General features: G+C 46.5%; 2 protein-coding genes across 2 annotated transcripts in view; both read left to right on the forward strand.

The window, feature by feature from the left end:
* The window catches only part of CACNG4 (calcium voltage-gated channel auxiliary subunit gamma 4), a 39760-nt gene extending 35093 nt beyond the window's left edge, over positions 1–4667 (forward strand). Inside the window, exon 5 of the mRNA XM_003211530.5 lies at positions 673–4667. Coding sequence (XP_003211578.2) covers positions 673–1211 — 539 coding nt within the window. The 3' untranslated portion in view covers positions 1212–4667. The remainder of the gene's footprint in view (positions 1–672) is intronic.
* A 3603-nt stretch (positions 4668–8270) lies between these two features.
* CACNG1 (calcium voltage-gated channel auxiliary subunit gamma 1) lies at positions 8271–15101 on the forward strand. Its single transcript, XM_003211546.4, has 4 exons — positions 8271–8648; positions 12430–12504; positions 13906–14043; positions 14741–15101. Exons 1-4 carry the CDS (start codon positions 8408–8410, stop codon positions 14965–14967), a joined length of 681 nt encoding a protein of 226 aa, XP_003211594.1. The 5' UTR covers positions 8271–8407; the 3' UTR covers positions 14968–15101.
* Positions 15102–15472: the final 371 nt, after the last annotated feature.

Here is a 15472-nt window from a genome sequence, read left to right on the forward strand (position 1 = left end):
GATGTTTTTGAAGCTCTTCAAAATGCGAATTCTTGAGAAACTATCATTTTTCTTGAAAAAGAAATTGCAGGAAGCTAAAGCTTGTAGCATCCAGTTTTTGCTCTACTTAAAATGTACTAAATTAAGATGCCTGAATGGAAGCATGAATCAGGCATCTCTTACATCCCGGCTCCTCCTCTTATGTGAGAACAGAAAAAGCTCACCTATGCTAGGTGAGTATGCTTTCCAAATTAGAAATGTCCAAGAGAGTCATCCACATTGTTAATAGACTTCCCTGAAGCTCACATTAAGTGTGCTGCATTCAGATGGAAATTCAGCAAGGTGGAAGAGAACTTGTCTTGATGAAGGTGAACAGCCTTAGCCCTGAGCTCAAAATGCATTTTTATTACTAACAATATTAGCAAGTTCCCATATGCTACTTCTTTCCCATCATGTCAGTGAAGAAATGGGGACAGATCCTGTTGAATCTTTTAAGATCTTTGCAAGCAACTGTGAACACGACATGGGTTTATTCTTTGTTTTTCAAGGACAAACGAAATCTTCAGATTAAAAGAGTAAATGTAATGTAATGAAATTTCCTGGTCATAGTCTTTATTGTCTAGAAGGTAACATGGCTTGAATTTTTTAATTTCCCAGCCACATGACAGCTGACTTCTGTTTTTCTCTCTCTAGGACTAAGTAATATCATAGGGATCATTGTCTACATATCAAGCAACGCAGGTGACCCAAGTGATAAGCGAGATGAGGACAAAAAGAACCATTACAACTACGGTTGGTCTTTCTATTTTGGAGCCTTGTCTTTTATCGTGGCCGAAACCATAGGTGTTCTGGCTGTGAACATTTATATCGAGAAGAACAAAGAGCTGAGGTTTAAGACCAAGAGGGAATTCCTTAAGACTTCTTCCAGTTCTCCTTATGCCAGGATGCCAAGCTACAGGTACAGGAGGCGGAGGTCCAGGTCCAGTTCTCGATCCACAGAGCCTTCTCCATCTAGAGACATTTCCCCGGTTGGCATGAAGATAGCAAGCACCATTCCCATGAACGAGATTTCCATGTACACTCTTTCCAGAGAGCCCTTGAAGGTCACAACAGCCGCCAGCTACAACGCAGACCAAGAAGCCAGTTTTCTGCAGGTCCATAACTTCCTTCAGAAGGAATTTAAGGAAGGACTCCACGTCAACATGGTCAACAGGAGAACAACACCTGTCTGAAGTTTCTTCCCTCCATGTGGTTTTTGAAAAAAATATCAGAACAGACCTGTCATGAAAGAGAAGGAGCGATGTTAAAATACCCTCTCACCTCTTTAACTGTGGCATGTATTGAGGCAGCAAGTGGGGATCCTCTGGACCAACATAAAGATGTTACACGCTTGTAGCTTTTTCAAAGCTATTTGGAGTTTGTTTCTTTCAGTTCTTGGTGTCACGAGATGAAGGTAGTTCATGTCCCTGCACTTTTGTAATGTGTACAAAGTCTTGGAGAAGCTGTGAAGGACTTGCCACCAGTGTGTTTCAAGGGTCGCAGAATTGTTGTACAACTGTTTTCTAAATCGAGATCCCTTACTACAAACTGGCAACTATAATTTACAACCAAGCCCAAGGATACGAACTAGTCCTCCAGCGATCCGCTCCCCTTTGACACAGTGTGAGCTTTGCCTCTTCCAAAAAAAGGAAAAAAAAGAAATATATAGAAGATATTTTTGAAGACAACACCGTCTAAAACTGACCTGTACTACTGAACCCATAGATCATTCATGTGCTGAACATTACAGACTCCCTGATGGGGCATCGAAGGGTCTCCTACCTGGGGGTGGAAGGCAACCCTCCGGGCAGTGCAGGTGGGAAGACCAGGGTGGGTGCATTGCCCAGCGCCTAGCAAGGGAGGGATTAAAGTAGGTGGGACTTGAGCATCTTTGCAAATATCATTTCTTGCCTAACAATTAGAAAACTTGAATTCTCATTCCGACTAGCCCTAGTGCCTGATCCGGCGAGGTGCTGAGTGCTGTCTGCCAGGAGCAGGCCCCTGCGGACTGCGTACAGCCAGGGTGAGGAGCAGGGCTGAGCCTGTAACCACAGCCCCCATTTCCTTACTGCTTCACAAGTGCAACACTAACGCTACTGGAAACTAAGATATCTGAGCAACACGTGTGCGAAGATGAGAAGCTGATACGTTTAGACTAGCAACGCATCCTGCAGCAATGGGAGCTGAGCGTTAACAGAATGGATGGCGACTTTGTGTTTTTTGAAATGGAACAAAAAACAATCACCATTTATGAGATATTTATTAAACTCTTTTTATTATGAATAAGTGCCGCATGGTGCAAGGTATAGTTGCTTTTAGATGGAAATGATGGTTCAGCCTAATTTAATTTATTTTGTAATGATGATTCTACTTATGTGCAGAGAGCCCACAGGAAACTCTATGCATCTCCTAAGGGGGAGACTGGTCTGCACCCTTTGCTTCTATATGTTTCTAAAAGAGTCTGAATTCTTTTTTCTTTTAAATTTCTGTTTTTACACTTAGGCTTGGATTCTCAAATCTCAAGGGCCTGACTTGAAGGTAATTTAATTTAACAGTACTCACATCTCTTTTAGTGACCATTCAGCCAAGCCATACGAGAACGAGGTGCCCGGTTCCCCTTGAATGAGTTAGTTGCAATGAGAGAGGAGCATCCAGTTCCTGTAGGCTGCTTTGAACACATCCATCTTTTTCACCCTGAAAATCTTTGCTACCTGGAGACTAGAGAAGTGGTGACAAGGAAAGAACATGACTTGGGAAGCTGACAGTGAGAGATCTCAGCCAAGCTGTTAAAACCTCCTTAGTCTTAACTCACCTGTGGTGGCCGCAGCATCGCAATGCAATGGTGGTTTGGATGCGAGGCTTTCAGCCAGCGGAACCAAGTCCTCCAGCAAAGCCCTGGGGGAGCTGCCTTAACAACCCAATAAGTCAAACCTCTCCCTCCCACCTAAGCCCTGCTTGGCCCTCTCTCCTTGCAAGAACCGAGACAATGCTCAATCTTAAGCGCAAGTCTTCCCCTAGTCGCTGTCTTGCTCTGTTCTGCCCTCATCGTGGCAGATGATGGAAAGCATTATTTTGGCAAACCATCCAGCAGAGGTGGGCTGGAGCCTCCATCCCCGCTTGTTAAGAATTTCCATTCAGGTTAAAACTCTGCTGGGATCCTTTTTCAGACCTCTGAACTCTGAGAGCTGATACGAATGGAGTGATGGGAACTATTGAAAAGAAGTAGAAAACATCGTGCTTCTTTCTGTATCAACACACTACGGAGAAAAGTATTACACGAGCTTTTTAAAAATATTCAAACAGAGGCAGACGAGAAAACTTTTTTACCTACTTTTCGGCTAGGACAACGTAAAAGAATTCTAAAATTATTAAAGTTCTTGATGAAAGGTTTTTTTTACAAGAATCTTTATGCTTTCAAACAATAAATTATTTCCTACTTTTTGAGACTTCGTAATATTAAAATACTTTGATTAGCTATGATAGAAGTAGAAGTTTGCAATGAAAAAAAACCTTCTGTCTCATTAGTGCGTCATACTAAGTGCTAATTAATTTACATCTAATTATAGTCAATGTATTTTTCAAGTGCAATTTCCCAGAACTATTTGTTTCCCACTGTGTTAATAAACTAATAGTTAGAAATAAGTCCCATCCGTGCTTACTGTAATTAAGAATAAAACCATTCCCTTTCAAACGAGGAGTTAGATATAGGCTGTTTGTTCTAAACTCATGTCCATTGAACAGAAAGTGGACGGTGTGAGGTTCGTTTTGCGCCTTGGTTTTGTTCTTTTTATCTTCATTTGGAGTAAACGTGCTTAAATCCGCTCAGAGTGGGGATGTGTCCCGGGGATGGTGCTGGGATCAGAGATTTGAGGCACTGGGAGGTGATGGGGATTGGGATGCACATCCTGGGGGAGGACGGGGCAGTGATTTCACATCCCAGAAGTCCTGGTTTGTGTCAGACTGCAGCACGCTGCCTTGTTCAGCCAAAGCAAAAAACGAGCTGTGACGTTTGACAATTCCATTTAAAAATAAAAATCCTCCATACATCCCTTTTCCTGGAGAAAACTTTGATTCCAACAAAACTGAGTGATTTGTGGCATCCCTCGCACGAACGAGATCATTGTATCAGAAAGCACTGGATTGCTGTTGGACTTTGAAACCACTCAATAATAGCTTAAAATAAACCTTCAGTTTCTTCACACCTCTCTGTTCATCCCCAGACAGCATCTAACACAGATCAGCCCCAGTTTCTCAGTAAGGCCTGCAGGTATCATCATCCCATCATTAACAGCAGCCGGCCCTTTGGAAATAGCCTACAGCATACCGCAACAGCAGAAATGCCATTGGAGCAGATTCCATTTTCTGAGAAACAAATTTTGGGTATCTCATCAGCTCTCTCTTCCTGGTTTCTCATACAGAATAGGAGAAATCGCTTCATGTGCCCGTACTACTAACAGTAAACTCTTTTTATATTTCCTTTCTGTATGGATCACAAATCCACAAGGGCTAATATATCACATCCCTTGAGGTTGCATTTCTGTCTGCAGTTCTAATGTGTTATTGCCACTGTGCTTCAGTTCTGCTGGTGTAATCACAACCGTGTATAATGTACTTAATCCTTCCTTTTTAAATAAACCATTTTAAATGTATATCTGGGTTTGCGTGGAGAGAGATATATAGATTCTCACCTTCCAGATTCTCTGAGATGAGATTTCTGCACTGTTATTTTTTTCATGTTTCTCCCTATTTTGATGGCAGCTAGTTAGTGTTACTGGAAGGGTATGAACAGTCTTGTGTTCATACAGACCAAGAAATACCCAGGAAAACCATCTCTACAACACTTCCAAACATTTGGGTAGGAACTTCAGAAAAAACCTTCTAGTTTCTAGATTCTAAGATTCTTGTTACCAGCTTGAATGTGGCCAGATGATGCACACTCTTTAGAGGCTGGCTGGGGGTCTTCCTCAAATACTTCTTTTAACTTTCCTATTTCCTGCACCTCCAGGTGGTCTTTCAATAGAAGGCTGCACGTGTGCCTGCACACCAAGAGACCTGCAGCCCCCAGTGCTCACAGCTACATGGGGTAGCACAAACAGGGAGGCTGTGGAGAGGGGAGCCAAGGCAGAGCCCTTATGGCTGTAGAAAGTGGAAAAGAGTCAAAAGAGGAGGATGTGGCATTTCCTCAGGAATGAGAAAATGAACCAACATGGAAGGTGCTGGAAATAAAAAGGACTTAGGAGTGCTCAGCACCTCATCTTACAGCCCCAGCAGAACTGCAGGCAGCACTACCAAAAGGGCAGCACTGCCCAAAAGGTTGGAGCCCGCAGGGAACTGTGTGCCATAGGGCTGCTGGGCTGGCAGATGGGCAGCAGGCTGCTTTTTCTATTAAAAAAACACACAGCAACAACAAAAACACATTTTGCTCTTACGGTCTGTGAGGATTTCAGCCTCGGGCCGTGCCCAATCTGCTCCACCCTCAGCCCTTGTCACCTGGTAAGGGTCTTCTCCAAGAACGGAGCTGCAGATCCTGGTTAGTGCACTCATGGTGAGCAGAGGTCAGTCAGCACAAAATGCTGAACGGTGCAGAGTTGTGGAGCAGAGCCATGCCAACACCTCTGCAGGGACAAAAAAGGCAACGCTTGGTCACGAGACATCGTTTATCATTTTCTCAAATAAAGAAACATGACTGTGCCATTTTCACTTTTTCACTTGCTGCTGCTAAGTGCCTCTAATTACAGCCCTCCCTGCTTCCCAACAGGTCCTCATTAACGCTCTGTTTATTTTTCATGTGCTATCGATTTCTGAAGGTGAATGCTGCCCAGCTGACACAGGGAGACAGCGAGAGCCATTCCTTGCTGCCCTTCTGCCCCTCTGGGTTTCAGCTTCACTGGATATTTGTCCAGAAATCCTGCAAAGTTTGGGGAGAACAGGGCCTGTGGGAGCACAACCCAACCAAGGAGTTTCTTCTCTCAGGAACCAGTGGCACCAAATCACACTTTCTGGCCAGGGAAGGATGAATTTTTCCCTTTTCATTCACTTTCTTTATTTCCTGGATGTTTTTAACAAAATTCATTCCCCACTTCCACCCCCCCCCCCCACCAAAACCCAAAAAAAAAAAAAAGGACAAATTCTGAGGAACAATACAATCCAGATCAGAGTACCTGAATGAGAGCAGCAAGCATGATCCTTGCCAGCACTGGAAGAGACATAAAAACCTACAGCAACAAAAGAAGCAATGAGTTCCCTCTCCTGCAGCCCTTGTAGGTTGTAATTAGTCTAAAGCATGATCATTAGCACTTCCTTCCTCAGCAACCAAAGCACTGCTTTATGCCCACATTTGCAAACACGCACTCATGTCTGCAGCCAGGATGCAGCTCTAAAGATTGACTGATGCCCAGTGAAATCTAACAAGAGACTGCCTTCAAAAGAAAAAGGCATTACACTGTTAATGCTCTCCTTTTCCACTTTCAAGTCTGCTCCCATTAGGCTTTTCCAGTTTCATGAGAACTCCTGGCTCCAGTTAAGAAATAGAAATGTTAAGTCTTTAATATTTCCCTCCATGTGACATGATAGTATTTTTATGCCTCAGAAAACAGAGTGCCATCAGCCATTTGAAACATAATTCTTTCAGCCAGGGAGATAAGTGTAGCCACCCCTGGAAAGCCAATGTCTGGAGCAGAGCTGGTCCAACCCAATACTGCACAGAGCTGGGCTGCCTCAGCAACAAGAACTTTCAGCTGCTGCCAAAGGAGCCAATTCCCATTTCAATTCCAGTTACTTTGAAAGAATATTTTTCAGCTCTATTTTCTTCCCCTTTCCCACACTCACCCTTCACCCTTAACTCACTGCTTCAGATTGTCCTCGTTAATTTGATGTGGCACCTCTGCACCTTTATTTTGACACCAAATTGGGGTGTTCATTAAAACAGTAGTGGAGCAACGTTGACATTATCTTGACATGATAACACGATATTTGCAGATTTCCACTGACATTTTTTTAACCACCCTTTTGACATTCAGGTACTGTCACCCCCATCAGTTTGACATCGCAATTGGAATGTCACCTCCACAGTGGCCTCTGCAGTGACATTATCATCAAATTAGTTCTACAATCAACTGGAATATCAAAGGGAAGGAGAAAAGAAAATAAACAAAACAAAACAAAATAAAAAAAAGAAGGCAAAAGTTGCCAGTTGCATCTATTTGAAAAATTGCAGCGTTTTACTGTTGTTGCATGGGTGCAGCATGGGGCAGCCATTGCCAAAGGTTTTTCCAGTCTTCAAACTAGAGCTGAGGGCTGTGGTCAGGGCAAGGGAGAGGTAGAAGAAATGTGAACTAAAATCAACTTCAGTGAAGTTTCCAGCAAAAAAGACAAAAAAAAAACAAAACAAAACAAAACAAAAAAAAACCCTGAAGGAATGCCAAACCATTGTGTCTCATAGAACCAATCACGGAATCATGGAATGGTTTAGGTTGGAGGGGACCTTTAAAATTATCCAGTTCCAACCCCCTGCCATGATTGTCGCCCACCAACTCAGGCTGCCCAGAGCCCCATCCAGCCCAGCCCTGACTGCACCCAGGGATGGAGCATCCGCAGCCCCTCCGGGCAGCACTGCCAGCTCCTCACTGCCCTCTGAATTGGAGCATATCCTTTCAATATAGAATCACAGAATGGTTTGGGATGGAAGGGACTTTCAGGTACCTTTTATTCCCAACCATTCTCCAGTGGCATTATAATAATATATCATAACTTGACAATATTTCAGGAATTAAACTTTGGATATAAACCTTTCTCTCCTTCTGGAGGGAACCACAGCACCTTCCTTCAGACATCTCGAAATACCTTCACAAGTCAGTAAGAGTAACAACAAGCAATACAATAGATAAATTGGCTCCTTTGGCACATCCTTTACAGCCTGCCCTTCTGCCAGCGCCCGGCTCCAAAGCAGACACAGCCACGAGCTGTCGGCGTGTGCAGGCACTTTGCAGGCTCTGGCTCTGTTATTAAGCTATTTAGGATCAGACTGAACGCAGCTCCGCCGCTATTATAAACACAGATGATTTAGAACCTAGCTGAAAAGTTAATCATCCCGTTAATGCCTATTTCTGGGCATGCTGCAAGTCAGCAGAACGGAGCCTTTCAGTGGCGGTAGCGGCTCCGAAGGAGCACCCGCTTGGCTGTGGGAATCCAAAACAAACGCGGGATGGAACGCGTCGGAAAGCTGAGCTTTCCTCACTCTGTGCATTAATAGCCTCCTGACACAGCCCAGCAGCTGGGGCTGACATTTGCAGAGGCTCAGACGCGCCAGGACGACAGGAGCCCGCGTGGGGAGGCTGCAGGCGAGCAGGGCCCAGGGGAAGGCGGCCCAGGAGCCACATCCCAACGCGGGATGGACGAGACCAAACCCCTGAAGGTGCGGCTCACCTTCTGCGTGCTGCTGGTGGGCATCTCGCTGCTCTTCGCGGCCGTGGTGACGGACCACTGGGCCGTGCTGAGCCCCAGGGTGAAGGACTTCAATGCCACCTGTGAGGCGGCTCACTTTGGGCTCTGGCGGCTCTGCACGAAGCGGATTCATGTGCAGAAGCAAGATGCCAAAGAGACGGGCTGCGGGCCCATCAGCCTGCCCGGAGGTATGTACGGCCGGCCGCCCTTGTGTGGCACTTTGCTTGGGAGGTTGCAGGATGTTGTGGGGACAGAACGTGGCCCATGGGGCTGCACAGTGCTGTGTGTTTGTGGCTGCATTTGAGTCATCTGCTCCAGTGCAATGGCAGCACGGGATAGAAGGGGAAGAGGGTCGACCGTGGTGGGAATTGGGATGGAGTGAGCTTTGCTGACGTCCCACAGCACCCAGGTGCACTGGCAGCAGTGGGCAGAGCTTTGGCAGACGGAGGGTTTATAGGACTGGGCCCAACTACGTGGCTGCACCTTTTGGATCCCCTGAGCCTGCTCGTGGCCAGCATTAGATTATCCCCAAGCATTTTCAAAAACAATCATTTCTCAGGGCAGGGAGCTGCCGTTTACATTGCCAGCTTCCAAAAAGGAGTCATAAACTCCAAAAAGGAGTTCAAAACCAACTTGCTGCACCCTGCACTCTTCTTTCCCCATATTGCCCCAGTGCAGTCAATGGGGAGAGGGCTCAGCTCCATCTGCGGTGCCAAGTCAGCAACATTCACGCCGCGTGCGCTGACGCTCCCATCCGTGACTGTGCTGCAGAACGCTCATAGGGAACTGGACAACTTCCAGAACAGAAAAAACAGGACTGCCTTCATGTCAGCTACGCTGCTTGAAATGAAATATATACGTTAGCATATACTCGAAAACTTCCTGCAAACAATCTTAGTGCCCATGTTTGCTGTATACTGCTGGTATTACCACAGTTCTTTACCTATTTGGCCAAATCATGTGTTCTGAAGAGCGGGGCTCAGTCGCAGCGCTCAGATCTGCCTCGAACCAAATTTGGGAGTGTGTCATTTGCTGCCTCTCACAGAGGTGGTTGTGTGCCCAGGAGCATGCTGCTCACACTCTGCCCTTCCTCACCCTTCCTCACGTGGGGAGCATAGCACCCACAGAAGGAAAACCATAGAAATTGGTCAATAAACACCAAAACGGCACAACTGCAGAGTAAATATAAAGCCCATAAATATCCAGCTGTCTGCATACAGCAGCTTCATGGCCAGGGAAGCATGATAGCAGCTTCTGCCTTTGACAGACACCAGCATGTGCTCACAGAGTGCTGAGCCCCAGCCCAGCACTGCCTTTCTCTGCAAAGAACCTCAGGGAGCTGAGCCCCACACTGGACAGCCTGCAGCTTTTTCACTGTTTTTAAAAATACTTGGCATTTTGGATGATATCTTGAGCCATAAGCGGCATCGGGGACCTCAGAGCATTCTCACTTCTGTCACAAAAACAACACCCAAATCCCCTTTTTGTTTAGCATGGGGAGGTGGGCAGAGCAAAGCCCCATGGGCTGGGGCTGCTCAATGCTCAGTGTGTGCATTGGATTGATCTCAGTCCATGGGGGGGACAGAGTAGCTGTGCAGCCTGCAGCCATCAGGGAAATCCAAATGGAGCAACAGGAGTGGAGATGCAGACGTTGGTTTTCCTGGAAATCATCAGACATGGTCAGAGATCACTGCCAGGGCTGGAAAAGAAACATCAGAATTTATCACTGCATTAATGAGCATTTACCAGCCACTCCGTGAGAAAGAAACGAATGGCACAATTAGCACTATTTATTGGATTTTTAGCTCAGCGCAGCTCAAAAAGTAGAGGATGTGTTGGCTTGCAGTCCACAGAGCAGAACTGTGATTTAGGCAGGACTTTAAAATTTTACAGCGCTCTTGCGAGGATGCTGACAAATTGGAAAGGATTCAGTGTTCTACTATAACGAAGATGAAGATCGGGGAAAGAGCCATAAAAGCTGGGAAAATTCAGGTGAATACTGAAACGTTTTCACCTGTGATCAGAAGAACGCTGGGACAGTGCATTGCTGGGGGAACACAGCTCACATCCACCTCCAGGAGAGCCCAAAAGTGTACTCCTAGCTCAGGGCAGAGATGGGTGCTCTATAGCTCACATGTGCTACAAGCAGACTAAAGACAAGCTAGTAAGTGCAGGAACATGGATGCCAGCTTCTGGAATAGAAAGGAAATGTACCAGAGGAAATAGGTTGCCAGTAGGTCTGCCTTGTTCCCCGCTGGTCCGCGTCCCCCCAGCAATGATGGATCTGAAGGGAAGGGGCCAGGAGGGTTGCAGGTGACCCTGGAGCAGGGAGGACAGTTTGTGATAAACCACACATTATGTCCCCGAAGTTCACAGTGTCCCTCAATGACTGCAGAGCCCATGGGCTGTTCCATCAGCGTGTGACCTGTGGCAGAGAGAATGTAATTAAGGGGTGGAGAGAAACGAAGATCGCCGCAAAATTTTCTTCCATTATAAAACTCAATTTAAATCCTATCCATTATGTAAATGTGCTGTGACACAAATGGGCTTTTCTCTAATTCATGATGGCACCAGAGAGGGACTGAAGTGCCTCAGTTCTCTTGAATAACAGGGAATTTTGTTGATAAAGACATTCCCAGCTCAGCAGTGCACCAACGTGTCTTTAAACTGAAAACAACACATTCACAACAGATAATTCCCTCTCTCTGGGAGGTTTTTGTGCATTCCCCCTCACTGAGCCTTCATGGAGTGAAGGGCTGGATCCCTGTGTAGCCACTGCACTGCTGCTGGCTTCACCTCACGTTTGGACAACGGATCAACTCAAGATGGAGCATGCCAATTGCATCCCCTTTAGCACAGGAGCTGAAAAATTCCCCAGCCCATGTCACCAGATCCTCACTGACATCAGGCATCAGCATGCAGCCTCTGCTCTGGGCCTCAAAATAGGCAATTTTAGACATCAAGGTCTGAGTTTGGCTATGTTTCCTCCAGGGATAATATAGAACAGGTCAGGAGATGCCAGAGCTGAACATGAACCGGGTCTTCAGCAAGGAGAAGCTGCAGATGGAATAAAATTCATCTTTTAAAACAAGTAGATAACAGCATCTCCGAGGAATCTTCCACTAATGGGCCCAAAAACGCTGCCTTAGAATTGCTTATCCCCTGGGAGAGGGAAAGTAAACCTTCCTCGAATCAGTAACTCTGCAACCTGCCATTTACATGACAGAAAAAACAAAAGAACCCAAGAGGTAACACAGAGTACTCTGCTACCTCCTCACCACCAGAAAGGAAGGCTGTGAATAAACAACAAATGCAATTTGTGCAGGTGGCTCCAGGAAGCCAGTGCTAGCTCCATTACTGAACGGACCGGAGGTGTTGGTGGCAGGAGCTGGTGATCCCAAAGGGACAAACCGGGGTGCAGGAGGGCCCTCCAGCCCAGCACAGCACAGGCAGCACTCAGCAGAATGCTGTGATTGCACATTTCCAGCCAAATTCCCTACAAACAACTGCTCCCCATCTCCACGGGCCTCCAGGCTTCCAATTAAATGGGTTATAAATAGCAGGCACCCTTCGTCCCAGCCGTGCTGCTGCCAGGTTGGGGTCCAGCAGTGTGACTGACGCGGCGGTGTGAGGGGAAGGTGTCCAACCAGCAGCTTTGTCTCTGAGCTGCTCTTCTGCAGGAAGCATTCCCAAGAGGGCACCTGGGGAAGCACAGCTGTCAGGGCTGCTTAAGCACCTCCTGAAGCGTTCTGATAGATCAAGGCCCAAATCCTCGAGGTCTGCCTCCTGCTGTTACTGCTTTAAAAAAATCCAGCGTTGGCTGCATGTCTCCAACAGGAATGAGATCCCATTAGTACCTATCCTAAAAACACTGCAAGTCTGCTACATCGGTAGAAAGTAAATCCCATTTTGCTGCATTTTATCAGTGGCTTCCAAGTGCACAGAATTAAATTTCCTTTTCCCTTTCAGCTCACAACTGCTCCTACTTCAAGCACTTCACTCCCGGACAGAGCTCAGAGATATTTGAAGTCACCACCCAGAAAGGTAAGAACAGCCCTGAAAAACTTCTCCCCAAAACAGCACAAACCAAGGAGCACTTGGGATGTAGGTGAATCATAGAATGGCCTGGTTTAAAAGGGACACAATGACCATCTAGTTTCAGCCCCCTGCTACGTGCAGGGTCACCAACCGCCAGACCAGGCTGTCCACAGGATGGATGAGCCACATCCAGCCTGGAAGGGGTGAAAGGGTCCCAAAATGAGGGTTCCATTCTGGCTTCATGGAAAGCAGGAGAGGAATTTTTATCAGGTCCCATCTCACAGTGCCAGCACAACAGCATCCCAGCACCACCCCTATCTGCCACACTACGAGCCCTCACCATGGAAGGAAGAAGACATCAGTGAAGGATTTCACATTGCAACTAAGTCCGTGGGGCAGCTCCAGCACATGGTAAAGACAGCTGAAAAGGGAGATCATAGTGAAATAGTGGAATGAGAACGAAGAGTGATACGTTTTCCTTTTCACAGAAACAGCCACATTTTGGTGGGAGCTAATTAGTAACAGGCAAAAAGATTCCTCATGATTTTGCCTGGAAGACTTGGTTTTTTTTTAAATGGTCTGAAAGGCAAATATCATCAGGTGCTGTGGTGTTCATGCATGGCTACATGTGTTAAATATTAAGCTAATCTGAAAAGAAACTCAGTGTCCAAAGGAAGGTCTGAATTCCCCAATTAGTGGTTCCCCATCCACACAGCTGAATTGCAGCTGAGCAAAATGTATGGAGCACTCCTTGGTGAGCTGAGCATCCAGTAGGGCATTTATGGAGGGTTCATCCTATGCCCTAAAGAAGCTGAGTCCTCATAGAGCTGGAAATCGTTATCTTACAGAGAAATTAGTAAATAAAGCCCACGCCAACACGCCACCTCTGGCCTGATTTGCCTGCTCAGATGTTGAGCCCTATGGAGCTCATGAATCCCACACTGACACAGCAGCATCATATGTGGGGCCTTGGAGCAGCCCTGCAGACCTTGGGCAGAAATAGCACAGAGCTGTTCATCTGCTGTGAGAGCAAAGCATGGAGGGGTGGAAGAAATGATCGTGGAGCACAGTAAGCCTGCAGCAGTAACAGCTTTGCAGCAGAGCTGCAGCAGCTCCAGCCCAAATCTTGCTCAGATCAACAGAGCTACCGTTTGGTCTTCCTGAGGATGTTCCTAAAGTAGTTTCCCTCTCTGTTTTTATAGCTTTTGCATTCCAAAGTCTTGAAGCTGGTATTTGACTTTGCTTTTACCTGAGGGAAACACTCGATTTCTCAGAGCCCCTTCTCTGCAGCAATGAGAGGACACACTTTTTTCTGAGTGTCCTACCACAAAATCACAACAGCTGATGGAAACACACTCGAAATGTGCAGCCGTTCACATTCTTTTGGTGTTTGCTTTCCTCTGGCAGAATACAGCATTTCAGCTGCAGCCATTGCCATCTTCAGCGTTGGCTTTGCAATGATCGGAACAATCTGCGTCCTCTTCTCCTTCCAGAAGAAGAGGGACTATCTGCTGAAGCCAGCATCCATGTTCTACACTTTTGCAGGTAGGAGGGTTGCTGCTTGCCCTCAGCACATAGCACAGCACTGAGAAACTTGGATAAATCCTGGGCAGATGGAAATACTGCTCAAAGTGCCCGGGGAGTAGCATTTCCTTCCCATTCACAACGAGATGATGTGTCCCTGTGTGCTGCTCCAGCTCAGCATCACACAGCAGCCTGAATTTTCTCCAATCGCCTTTAAAAGGGGCATTTCTGACACATTAAGTGCAGGCCCTGGTTTAAATTAGAGCTATACACTGTTCTATCTCATTTATTCTAAACATAGCAACACGTGAAAGCTCAAACCAAAGAAACAGCTGATCCAGGCCCAAAATATGTAACTGTCTCCCCAAAATAAGACCACATTTGGACAGAGCTACTAATACCTTGTCGTGCCACAATGACTGAAAGACAGAGGTGTAAACTGTCACCTCCATAAAGCCCTTATTCTAATTTGGAAAAACGCCATAAGGCACGCAATTATTCCATCACTTCAGGTTTCCCATCCAAGCCCTCCCAAAATATAAAGCTCAACAAGACACCGGTGCCCATGGTGATATCAGAGGTCTGAGCATTGCTGGCATTGGTTCCTTCAAACATTCAAGTCAGTGGCTCACCTGTGAATCCCACAGCTTGCTGAAAGGTGGTTAAGGATGGAAAACTGGCAGCCGATTATTCTATCCACTGCTCTCATCTCCTTCAGGTCTCTGCATCATCATCTCCGTGGAAGTTATGAGACAGTCTGTGAAAAGGATGATCGACAGCAAGGACACAGTCTGGATGGAGTACAGCTACTCCTGGTCCTTCGCCTGTGCCTGCTCCGCCTTCGTCCTGCTCTTCATCTTTGGAATCGTCCTCCTCCTCATTGCGCTGCCCCGCTTCCCCCAGAACCCCTGGGAGACCTGCATGGATGCAGAACCCGAGCACTGATGCTCCCGAAACCCATGGGAGAAGCCAGAGAGTGTCTTGATAAAATTTGTATTTTTTAAGATGTCGGGATCTCACTATACGATGTGCACTCCATTAACTAAGTCATTAATGAACCAAGGCATGTTCAATTATAACTACCGCTTCATTTCTTTTCTTCCTTCGTTAATATTAAGAAGAGAGATTGCTCAGCGCAGCAGTGTGGGTGAAAGGCACTGCTCTCTTCCACCTCCCCCTGCCAGAGGCTGTTTTGCCATTTGGGATGCCTTGTGCCAATACAACCTGGGGAAAGCGAGCATGAGGGACAGCTCACGTCATGGAGCAGAAGGCTTCCCCAGGGCATAGCTGGGGCTGGAGAGCAGCTCCATGAGGGATAATCCCAGCCCTGTGAGAGTCCACCTCCCCCCCTGTGCCAAACTCCTCCGCCTCCTGATGAGGTGTGAGCTCACTGCCCAAACACAATGGAGATCTTTACGCTGTTCTACCAAGCTGTTAGAATAAAGATTAA

The sequence above is a fragment of the Meleagris gallopavo genome, chromosome 20, assembly GCF_905368555.1.
Source record: "Meleagris gallopavo chromosome 20, MGAL_WU_HG_1.1, whole genome shotgun sequence".
Classification (NCBI taxonomy): Eukaryota; Metazoa; Chordata; class Aves; order Galliformes; family Phasianidae; genus Meleagris; species Meleagris gallopavo.

Coding starts and splice junctions, on each gene's coding strand:
- CACNG1 (XM_003211546.4), top strand. CDS start 8,408: ATGGACGAGACCAAACCCCTGAAGGTGCGGCTCACCTTCTGCGTGCTG. Junction 8,649..12,429: donor GCCCATCAGCCTGCCCGGAG/GTATGTACGGCC, acceptor TTTCCCTTTCAG/CTCACAACTGCTCCTACTTC. Junction 14,044..14,740: donor CATGTTCTACACTTTTGCAG/GTAGGAGGGTTG, acceptor CATCTCCTTCAG/GTCTCTGCATCATCATCTCC.